The following is an 11,965-nucleotide window of genomic DNA, read 5'->3' as shown; positions in this document are numbered from 1 at the left end:
TAAATAGTTATTATAGTATATTGTTTAGAGAAAAAAATGACAATTTGAAAAGTCTGTACAGGTTCAGTTCAGATGCACTGTTTTTTCCTGACCATTTCCTATCTTGGTTGGCTGAATCACAGATGTGAAACCCACCAAATATGTCCATTTGTACCTGCCAAATTTAAGCGAGTTCTCTATTTAGCACATGCTGGAAAAATCTAACTCACTTCTCTTTTGCACTCTTGCTTGCTCCAGGCTACAGGTAGTGTCCAAGGAGGAAGCTTGTGGATGCAATTAGTTGCCACAGAGATGATCGCCGTGTAATTGATGAATGGCAAATCATAACCAGAACACCCAAAGAAAAACCTTTCCTCCGGACCACTTCAGCAACCTGGAGATTCACAGGTATTGAGGAAGAAGATGCAGCCAGTAGACAGAAAACGCAAGCCACCTGAGCGCTGAGGGGCACCCTTGCAGCCATTTCTGTCCCTGCTCCAAGTTTCTCTCCACCATGTCCTGTAACAGCACATCCATGGAGACTTACGAACACCTGCGGCTGAACGCAAGCAACGCGTCGGATGCCGAGGCCACCCCGCTGTCCGCCCCGCTCAGGATATCGCTGGCAATCGTGATGATGCTGATGATTGTGGTTGGATGCCTGGGGAACACCGTGGTCTGCATCATCGTGTATCAGAGGCCTGCCATGCGCTCCGCCATCAACCTGTTGCTGGCCACACTGGCCTTCTCGGATATCATGCTGTCTTTATGCTGCATGCCCTTTACCGCTGTCACCCTCATCACCGTCCACTGGCACTTTGGGGACCATTTTTGCCGGCTCTCTGCGACGCTCTACTGGTTTTTTGTCCTGGAGGGCGTGGCCATCCTGCTCATCATTAGCGTGGACCGCTTTCTCATCATCGTCCAGCGGCAGGACAAGCTGAATCCACGCAGGGCCAAGGTGATCATCGCGGTCTCCTGGGTGCTGTCTTTCTGCATCTCGGTCCCCTTGTTCACGGGTTGGACGTTCGTGGAGGTGCCCGCGCGAGCTCCGCAGTGTGTGCTGGGCTACACCGAGTTCCCCGCTGACCGCGCCTACGTGGTGACGCTGGTGGTGGCCGTGTTTTTCGCGCCTTTCGGCGTCATGCTGTGCTCCTACCTGTGCATCCTCAACACGGTGCGGAAGAATGCTGTCCGCGTCCACAACCAGTCCGACAGCCTGGACCTGCGACAGCTGACCAGGGCTGGACGGAGGCGGCTCCAGCGGCAACAACAGGTCAGCGTGGACTTGAGCTTCAAAACCAAGGCCTTCACCACCATCCTGATCCTCTTCGTGGGCTTCTCCCTGTGCTGGCTGCCGCACTCCGTCTACAGCCTCCTCTCGGTGTTCAGCCGGCGTTTTTACTACAGCCCGTCCTTCTACACCACCAGCACCTGCATCCTGTGGCTCAGTTACCTCAAGTCCGTCTTTAACCCCATCGTGTACTGCTGGAGAATCAAAAAATTCCGGGAGGCCTGCTTGGAGTTGCTACCCCAAACTTTCCAAATCCTTCCCAAAGTGCCTGAGCGGATCCAAAGGAGAATCCAGCCTAGCAGAGTCTACGTGTTTAATGAAAACCAGTCTGCAGTGTAGCACAGCCGTGGGGAGCCAGGACCCGCACAGGTTCGGTCCAAGACCCAGTTCCGCTTCCTGGCATTTGAGTCCTCCTCCTTCGCTGGTGACCATTTAAGCACAAAGGCACTCATTTGTTGCCAGATGAGCTGCAGCTCCCAAATTTCAAATTTCAGCAAGGCGAGTTATTTTTGTTTCTCATGGTTGAAGAATCATATGTGGTTCTGGTGGGAAGGGTGAGGTAGTCAAGGCAAATGGGGAGTGAGTAGGGGGAGTATGGGAGTTGGGCAGGAAGTGAGAAGAGAAGGGGGGCAGCAGAGGGAGCCAGGCAGGAGGAGGATCTGTCTGGGAGCTCAGTTCTGCTGTTTGAGCCCCCTGGACCCCTGCCTAAGAGCAACACCATCATGTCAGATTGTGGGTGGCGTGAGAAGCCCAGGTAGGGGTCATTCCATGCATTACCATTCACTCCACTGAGGCCAGTGTTCTTCAGGGTTAGTTACCTTTGTGGGTGTAGGGAACCACAGGAGGCTCTTTGTGTTGTTCAGGTGTGCATTTTTGACCATGCCACATCATCCTTTCCAGAAAGAAATCGAAAAACACTGGGATGCAAAGGAAACCACATACACTCTTTGAGTTTCCTGGTATGACATGGAGGTTCTCAGCTCAGAGGATGCTCTTGGGCAGTTCTGTTGAAAGGAGACACCCACCTGGGCACTCATGCCCATCTCCCCACCACACCTGGTCTGCCTGGTCATCCCTCACCCCCTCCCCTCTCCCTCATGTCCCTCCCATTCTCCCTTTATTTTCATCCTTCCCAGTGCTGAAAAAAAAATGCCTGTAATCCATCCATGGAGCAAGTATTTGTACTGACTTGCTTTCAGAATCTGGGGGCTTTGTTTACATGTTTCCCCTGGACACTCCAGGGCTCCAGAGCCTTTGGAAGGCTCCAGATGCATTCTAAAGCTAGAACTGTTGTAGAATAAACAAACCCAACAAACTGGGCATCCCCCTTGACCTCTGTTCCTCCTACCTCATTCACATCCACTGCTGCTGTCAGACCCACCTGCCAGGGCTGGATCTGGGAGTCTCGAGGGGATCTTTCTTGCACTGTATACTTGGCCACTATGCCCACAGGCTCCCATCACCACAAGGAGTTTCATTGTGGAGAGGGGAATTCCCTGAGTTCAGGGACAGCATGGGGTCCATTGGGCTCTCTTGAGTGCATCAGATCTGAAGACAGTGAGGAATTTAAGGAGAAGTTCAGAAAGTCTGATTCCAGATCTTACTATCAGGGACTAGTCAGGTGACCTTGTTCATCTCACCTCCTTCTATAAGCCTTGGCTTCCAAGTGAAGATGTGGGTCTAGATGACCTCAAACTCTTGGATTCTAAAATGGGTGTTTTTAAACCCACAACCCCAGGTCTCCTGCATTCACTTATTCATCCATGCAATGAGCATTTATTAAGTGCCTACTGGATGTGAGGCACTATGGGGGAGCTAGTAATGAATGAGGCATGGGCCACATCCAAAAGCAGTGATCTGATTGATCTCAGGAGAGTAGTGACTCAGCCTAAGAACAGACACTCCATTTTTGCTTCATTTATTTCTTTCCAAGTTGTATTCAGAGTCCAGCTTCCTATTCCGGGATTCTTCCTATGTTAGTGGTGACAGAGGGCAGGGAAAGAAGGGGAATGAAGAGGAAAATAAAACTTACATTAATCTCAGCCCAGGGGAGGGTTTGTCAAGAAAATAATTGACACCTATTCCAACCACCCAAGATGGCGGGAGAGACATACAGGCAATGGGCTTGTGGATAAGTAAGCATGGTTGCATCAATCCTGTGTTCCCAGTGCCCCCAACAAGGGCAGGGTTTGCCTTCAGCTCCCAAGGGGTAGGATTTTAGTGGCTAAGAGCACAGCCAGTCCACCAAGGGGACCAAGCCTACGGGTAGAAACTTCCTGTCTGGTGGATTTGTCAAGAGAATTTTCTTCAGGAGCCTTGAGCAAAACAGAAATGACAAAACTGAATGAATGAAGGTACCAAAATTTATATCAACCCACACTATATGATGTATGTTGAAAGTAATATTTATGTTTCAAAGTAATAATTTTGTATATATTTTAAATAAAGTATTATTGCTCTTTCAGTGTATAAGACCATGTTCTTACCAAAATTTGCACCAAGACCATGAGTAGTAAGCCCAGGATCCAATGCCCAATACCCATTTATCAGTCTGTTCAGGCTGCTCTAACAAAACTGGGTAATTTATCAACTAGAGAAATTTATTTTTTATAGTTTTGGAAGCTGGAAAGTCTAAAATTAAGGCAGCAGCAGATTTGGTGTCTGGTGAGGGCTCGCCCTCTGGTTCATAGTTGGGACTTTGTTGTGTCTTCACATGGCAGAAGGGGAAGAATATCTCCCCCAAGTCCCTCTTATGAGGACACTAGTCCAATTCACGAGTGTGGAGCCCTCATACCTAATCACCTTCCCAGGGCCCCATGTCTTAGTACTATCTTGATGGTGACTAGATTGTGACATATGAGCATTCTGGCTCTTGCAACTCTTAAGAAAAAAAAAAAAAAAGGATTCCAAGAAGTCTAGAGCCTGCTGGGAACAGTAAAGAAGGATGTCACATAAGATGACAACCCGAGACCATTGGAGCCACAGGAGGCACAAACAGGTGCTCACACCCCTTTTATCTTTATCAAGACCCTGCTGAATCAGACTTCAATCAGTCAGTCTTAATGCTCACTTGCGGTTGGCTTCTCCACAGTGCTCTCTGGACTTCCTGAATCTTTACTGAACTTTGATTTCCTAAGATAACTGGTCTCCTTGACCGAGACTGTCAGGACAAGATCTACTTCACTATTTCAATTATTCACTTATTTTTCTTCTTTGTTTTATCCTGTGGTTCACACTAACCCTGGGATCTGTGTCAAGTCAGAGAAGCTTCACACCTAGATTGTTTCTGAGAGGCTTTGAGGGAGAGAGAAACCTGCCAACTACAATAATAAGTAATTCCCCACCCTCAGTAGGTGCCAAGGCCTCTTAGAAGAACCTTAGAAATGAGACAAATACAGTAGTGCCCTGCAGAGGTCCTGGAACCGTCTCCACAGATATCAAAATCTGGAGATGCTCAGTCCCTTATGTAAAATGATGTGCACACCCCCCTACAAACTTTAAATCATCTCTAGGTGGCTTATAATACCAAGACAAGGTAAATGCTCTGTAAATCATCACTACACTGTGTTGTTCAGAGAATAATGACAAGAGGGGAAGGTCTGGGAAGGTCTGTACCTATTCAGTACACAGGAATTTCTTTTTCTGAATATTTCCCCTTTGTGGTTGGTTGAACCCATGGACACAGAACCTGTGAGAGGAACCAACTGAGAATCTCAGAAGTGTTATCCTAATTGTGACTACCCCTGCAAATCTGCCACCTTTTCGTCTTGAATCATAGTCTTTTTAGGCAGGGTGAAATAAAAGCAAAGTTTCCCTAGACAGCCAAGATGGACGACAGAAGTCTAGATCCAGCCCTGCTTTGCTTTTCTGAGCCCAGGCTGTGCCTCCCCACTACACAACTTGCTACTCTAGGTAGAGCAGTCTCAATGCCATCTGCTCCCCTTTCTCAGGCAGTCCCTGGCTAGCCTCCCTGGTCCCTAGCCCTGCCCTGCCGTTGTGGGGGAGCCCAGCGCTCAGGTCTTAGGTCCCAGGGAAACGGATGTGGTGGAAACAAGTGCTCTGAAGGGACAACCGAACCCTAGGGCTGCTTCTCTCTGTGTGACTCGGGGCAAGTCTGCACCCCACCTTCCTGGTCTTTGAAATGGTAGGAATCCTCCCAGACAGGGGCCAGAGTGCAGAATCAACACAGGCTGGAGGTGTAGCTCCATGGCACAGTGCTTGCTTAGCACGTGCAAGGCACTGGGTTTGATCCTCAGTACTGCAGGGGAAAAGAAAAGGGAAAGTAAGTGAAATAATGTGCGGTCCATAGTAGATGCTGAAATTCACAGGCGGTAATTTCTCCAGGTGTACTACCCACCTGCTTCATCGTCGAGGTTTTTTTTTTTTTTTGAGGGGGTCAGGGTGAAAGAGTTCATATCAGAAACAGGTTGTTGAGTTCTTCTGAAGTGGGGGGGCGGGGGAGACAAAGCAAATTATTCTCTGGTTAGGATGTCCTCTGACTCAATTCAGTTCTGACACTGTCAACCTGGAGACAACGTCAGATCCCGCAGGTTAAGTGCTTCGTCCACAGGACTGACCTGACTTCAGATGTCAGTGGCAAGTAAAAGGTTGTCACCTGAAGAGCTATAAATTGGAGATTTCCATGACTCCCTCCTTGGGTTTGATTAATTTGCTAGATCTCCTCACAGAACTCAGCGAAACACTTCACTTTCTTTCACCCACTTATTTTAAAGAATATTACAAAGAATACAGATGAGCAGCCAGATGGGAGAGATGCGGAGGGCAGGACATGTGGGAAGGAGCTTCTGTGCCCTCTCCAGAAGTGCCAGCCTGCAGGATTGGGTGGGCTCCCTGGGATGAGGAAGGCCATATGCACCCGTCCTTTTGGTTTTTATGGAGGCTTCGTTGGATAGCATGATGGCTGACAACACTGGTCACTGGTGACCAGTCTCCCCTCTCCAGAGGTGAAAGGGTCTGGCTGAAAGTCTTAACCCTGAAATCATGCCATGGTCTCTCTGGTGACCAGCCCTGCTCCTGAAGCTGCTCAGAGGGCCCAGATACAAGTCACCTCATTAGGTACAGAAATCCCCCTCCCTGCTTTTGCTTTTATAATTCTGTCAAAATGAATCCTACTGTCACGCGTAACTAAAAAGAGCCAACTAAAAAAGCCCTCTTGTTTGCTCTGGCGGTTCCCAGAGTTTTAGGAACTCTGTGTCTGGAACCAAGGATAGAGACCAAGTTTAGATTTGTTATGTCACAATATCACGGTCCCTTTCCTCAACCTCAGGTGGCCTGAGGATTTCACAGCGTCCAGTTGACAAGAACACAACGTCTACTGAAGCCAGGATTGTGGACTGGACTTTTAATGGTTTAGATATGAGGTGTCCCCCAAAAGCTCATGTGTGAGACAAAGCGAGGAAGTTCAGAGATGAAATGGTTGGGTTTTGAGAGCTTTAACTGAATCAGTACATCAATCCCCTCATAGAGATTAAACTAAGTGGCAAATGTAGGCAGGTAGGGTGTCACTGGAGGAGGGGGGTCCCTGGGGCATACCTTTGGGGTATACATATTTTGAGCAGGTTTCTCTCTGCTTCCTGGTACTATGCCCTGAGATGCTTTCTTCTGCCACACCCTTCTGCCATGATGTTCTGCCTCACCTCCAGCCCAGAGCAATGGAGTTGGCCATCTATGAACTGAGACTTCCGACTTCCAAAACCATAAGCACCCAAACTTACTTTTCCTTCTCTAATTGTTCTTTGGTTAACAGCAGTGAAAATGTGACTAAAACAAAGGGCAAGATTTTGCTCAACATCTTTAACTGCCCCACGTCACTCCATGCAAAATGCTCTTGAACTATGAGCAGGCCCCACGGGGCTGATGAGATGAATGGGTGGAGGGAAGACTGCAACCCCAATCCCATGCCTGCCCCTACCTGCTCTTCTTAAGGCTGTTCTGAGGTCCACAGGGAGGCAGGAGGGAGACTTCAGGGGTGGTCGCTGAGAGGGTAAAAGCATAACAAAGTGAGCCAACAACAAAGTGACTTTGAACACACAGAAACAGTGAAGGTCCAGGGCAGCTGGCCAGGTTCTCTGCTCTTTGTGGTTGTCCAAGACTTGGGCTCCTTTCATCTAGTTTCCTACTATCCCCTGGGGCATCGTCTTCACAGTCAGTTTAGATTATAGCCACCTCTGCATTCCAGCGCAGGAGGGCACAGGCATGAAGAAGCCTGTGCAGAAAAAATCATCACATGCTCCTGGTCATTTTTGGTCACATGACCTAGCTGCAAAAGAGACTGGGAACTGGAGACCCTGGTTGGGCTGTCATGTACCTAGTTACAGTTTCTCATCCTGGAAGAAGAGAAGGATTGGGTGGGCTCCCAGCAAAGTCTGTCAACACAGCATGTAATTTAAAAAACCAGAGAGGCCTGGCACAGTGGCGCACGCCTGTAATCCCAGTGGCTCAGGAGGCTGAGGCAGGAGGATCACCAGTTCAAAGCCAGCCTCAGCAAAAGCAAGGCGCTAAGCAACTCAGTGAGACCCCGTCTCTAAATAAAATACAAAATAAGGCTGGGGATGTAGCTCAGTGGTTAAGAGCCCCTGAGTTCAATCCCAGTACCCCCAAATAAATAAATAAGAGGACTTAGAACATATATAAATCCTGAAGTCCTAAGTACTAATTCACAACTGATCCTTTATTCATACTTCAATAAGTATATCTCTATCTCCTCAAAGATAGCTGCCTCCCTTTTATCCCTGGCCTACGTCTGTGGTGAGGAGAAACTTTTGCCCCATGAACTTTTTCAGACACAAAAGATGAAAGACATGTTCCAAACTGTTTGAAATTTTGTAGACACCAGGGGATGAACTTTACAAAATCAGAAGAAAAATTACTATTAAAAGAACAAGAATCCCAGTGATTCGGGAGGCTGAGGCAGGAGAATCGTGAGTTCAAAGCCAGCCTCAGCAATGGCAAGGTGCTAAGCAACTCAATGAGACCCTGTTTCCAAATAAAATACAAATAATAGGGCTGGGGATGTGGCTCAGTGGTTGAGTGCCCCTGAGTTCAATACCCAGTACCCACCTCCCCTCCCAAGAAAACAGTAAGCAAACAACACAGGTCAACTTTGCCCAAGAATTTGCTTATGTTAAAGGAAAGAGTAATTTCAAAGTCTCAGCTACTGAACAGTGGAGACTGGTTGCCATGGCAGCATGGAATGGGGCACAGGTCAAACCATGGTGATTTAAACATTTAAGAAAAGGGAGGGCTTGGGGGCCCTTGCTGGAAGATTAGCATCTGGATTCTATATGAATAAAAAGATGTTTGAGCATCAGGCATGAGCCACACTCTGGGCAGGTATCCCAGGTTACTTTTGCAGAGAGTTCAGATTGCCTCCTGCTCTCTGCCCTTCATCCCGGAGGAGTCAAGAACAAGGTGTTTGGGAATAGGAGAGGTGACAGAGATTGCCATGGTCCAAGAAGGATCAAGTGGGGAGGTGCTTCATGTATTCTTCCTCATTGTTCTGGAAGGAATGGGAAGGCTTATCTGTGTATAAGAAGAGCTTAGCTGCTACTAGACCTTGACCTTCTGCATTCACAAATCTGAGGGTCCAGATGTGCAGTTCAGCCCCTAGAGGTGCTGAGGTAAACGTCTGAAGATCCCCAGGGTCCAGTTCATAAGAACAAATCATTTGCTCTGGATCTCCATGTTCTGTGCTGTGGCCTCTGACATCTGCTGGCCTTTTACCAATCACTCCAGTCTCAGAAAAACCAACCAAACTCATTTAGAATTTTTAAAAAGAAAGACTTGCTGCTCCTTATGCATGGTCCTTCAGGGGAATAAATTTCCCATTTCCTCCCTCATTGAAATGCTGCGGCCATAGTCTCTGATTTCAGGATTTTGTGGCGGAGTCAGGAAGCCTTTGAATGCTGTATTAAATATACCATGAAGAGAGGAGCAGAAGCTCATTGTGAAACACAGTCAAGACTGAACCTATAAAAATGCATAAGGAAAAGTGGAAATCTTAATTTGCCCTCAAGAGTGAACAGAAATAAGGAAGAAACTACCTGGAAATTGAGGCTCCTTCTACCCAAAGCCTCTGTATTATCACTGGGATTTAATGGGTCTCTAAGGACGCAGCCAGTCTAAGTTACTAGAAAGAAGCAGGGCAGGGACCCTGGGGACTCTCAGCAGAATGCCTCCTCTTGAGATCTGCACAGGTAGCCATGAGCATGAGTTTCTCTCCAGACAGCACTGGGGTGGGGATGGGGGATGGGGGAACCAAACAATGCAAAACCAGACTTGGATATGACTGAGCCCTTCACCTGATACGAGATGACATTAACTTATTAAAGTGTAGGTTTCAGATTCTATAGAAGAATGGCATGTTTGCCATGCTGATGAATAAATGTTCCCTACTTTTAAAAATAGTTTTAAAAAATGATGTTGGTTTTTCTTCAATTATAAAAGTAATTTGCCCCGTGTAGAAATAAAAACAACCAATTCACTTCTTAGAATTTTTTGAAACACAAAAGCATAAAGAATGTGATTTTTTTCAAATATTTTAAAATTGTACATAAAAATGTATATGTTCTTCTGCAAAATTCAGACCCTACTGTGCCACTGATCCTTCTGGGGCCTGGCTTTTATTTCTGTTTTGTTTTGTGTTCACATTTTGAAGTGGCTCCTGGTGGCTGTAGTTTTCTATTGTGTGGATGTCATGAGATCCAAAATAAGTGCTACTTACTTTGCATATTCAGAGGGGGTTTTCCTGCTTTTCACTCTACTTTTAAAAAACACTATAACGAATATCCTTGACATAAATCTCCCTGCCTCCCTACTGATTGTTTTACTAAAATTAGCTTCTAAAAGCAGAATTGGTGGACAGGACCATAAAATTGCTTTTTCAGATCATTCATCTCAAACTTTCCTCCCAACCGCTGAGCTTGAGAATAACCAGAATCTTGGAAAATCCTGTGGGTGGGTCACGAAGTGCTTCCCAGGAGCCCCTGGCACCCTCCACCAACAGGCTTAGAACTAGGAGTTAGGAAGCAGATCATCAGGTAGGGAGGGTAAGCACGCAGCCATGCTGACTGAGGAGGCATTTTCAAAGAGCTTTGCATTTTGGCCAATTAATATACATTCACTAACTATCTACAGAAATATATGAGAGAAAATGACCACAGGGATTTTGTACTTCTCTGGAAACCAGTTTGGACTAAAAAGACTACCTGTGGCAAACTCAGGACAAGTTGAGTCATTCAGACTGAAGAAATCCCTCGAATACAGCAAGCTAACTGGTTGGCCAGCTGGACCTAGGAAGTTTCTAGACTATCTTAACTCCTGTTTCTCACCCTGTACTATTTCTTTGGAATGAATTGCATTCTTCTAGATTTATATGTTGAATTCCTAACCCCCATGTGATGGCATTGGGGTGGGGGGTTGCGAGGCGATGAGGTCATGAGGGTGCAGCATCTCCATGATGGATTAGATCTTTCTGCCATATAAGGACACAGCAAGAAAATGGCCAGCTGCACGCCAGAAGAAGAGTCCTTACCCATAACTTGATGTTGGGCTTCCAGCTTTCATAACTATGAGAAATAGACACTTGTGTGTAAGCCACCTGGTCTGTGGTGTTTTGGTATAACAGCCCGAGTTGACCAAGGCAATTCCCCTTATGCTACCTTTCCTACCTTGAAGTGAGAAGTATATTAAAATCTTTTCCTATTCTCTGTCCTGAGAACAGAGAGGAATACAGCTGTGACCATCCCAGGAGCCTAATAAAAATGATGTATTAATGTGTCTTTTTTTTTCTCTTACACTTTGATCAATAAGTCAATTTCTGGAGATAGCCAACAGGGTGCCCATGAGCACACTTCTCAAACCAACCAGTCCGAAGTCTAGGGGCCACCCGCCTCCTCTTTTATGCTCCTACATTCTGGGCCACAATGACCTGCCTTAATCACTACAGGGCCAGGTACCAGACAGCCAGAGGCAGTCTCTTTGCCCCAGAGCATGTCAAAATTACTCAGATTAGCCAATCCTAAATCTACCTGCGCTGCCTCACCTGTTCCTCCCTGTAGACACCACAACAAAGCCTCCTGTCTGTGTCGTTGTGTCCCCCAACCCCCACACCATCTCCCGACTGGCCCTGGCATGTTCCCATGTGGCCCTGCATGACATCCTTTTGGGAGCTGTACCAGTTGACATCACCGTACCTCAACATTTCTATTAAACACTTTATTTTTTAAAAAGCATTCTCCAAACCAGCTGATTGACTAAACCATTTCGCACTTTGTCTTTTTGTCCCTATCCTGTGCCATTGAAAACTTTGACTCTATGAAGACCAAGATGAACAGGCAAAAAACCAGATGGAAATGTTGGCAGTGGTTCCCTCGGTGGGCTTGGTGGTCTTTCCACAGCACAAATACTCATTTGTTCTTCTGCTTGGAACCAGGAGAAGGCTTGACCCTGCAGCCCATCTATCCCCTCTCTGTGCACCCTCAGCCTTTGTCCTGCTCTGTTGGAATTATCTCCATGTTGAGCACCTGCCAGGCCAAGACCCAATATTTATTCTTTACCATTTTATCTGCAGAGCTTAGCACCAGGCCTGGCACATACTTTTGAAATGAATAAATGCCTGAATGTATGAATAAAGGAGTACATGAAAAGAAAAGGGAAAGACTGTTTCCTTCA

The 11,965-nt window shown here is 46.8% G+C and overlaps 1 protein-coding gene across 1 annotated transcript; it reads left to right on the top strand.

Annotated features, from left to right (window-relative positions):
- The first annotated feature begins 493 nt into the window (after positions 1-493).
- Positions 494-1,612, top strand: Gpr45 (G protein-coupled receptor 45). The gene has a single exon (XM_027951780.2). It carries the CDS (start codon positions 494-496, stop codon positions 1,610-1,612), a length of 1,119 nt encoding a protein of 372 aa, XP_027807581.1.
- The last annotated feature ends 10,353 nt before the right edge of the window (positions 1,613-11,965 follow it).

The sequence above is a fragment of the Marmota flaviventris genome, chromosome 14, assembly GCF_047511675.1.
Source record: "Marmota flaviventris isolate mMarFla1 chromosome 14, mMarFla1.hap1, whole genome shotgun sequence".
Lineage (NCBI taxonomy): Eukaryota > Metazoa > Chordata > Mammalia > Rodentia > Sciuridae > Marmota > Marmota flaviventris.
Note: the sequence above shows the minus strand (reverse complement) of the source record. Positions and strands in the feature narration are given on the sequence as shown.

Bases quoted from the DNA above. Each gene is read 5' to 3' on its own strand.
- Gpr45 (XM_027951780.2), top strand. From the start codon at position 494: ATGTCCTGTAACAGCACATCCATGGAGACTTACGAACACCTGCGGCTG.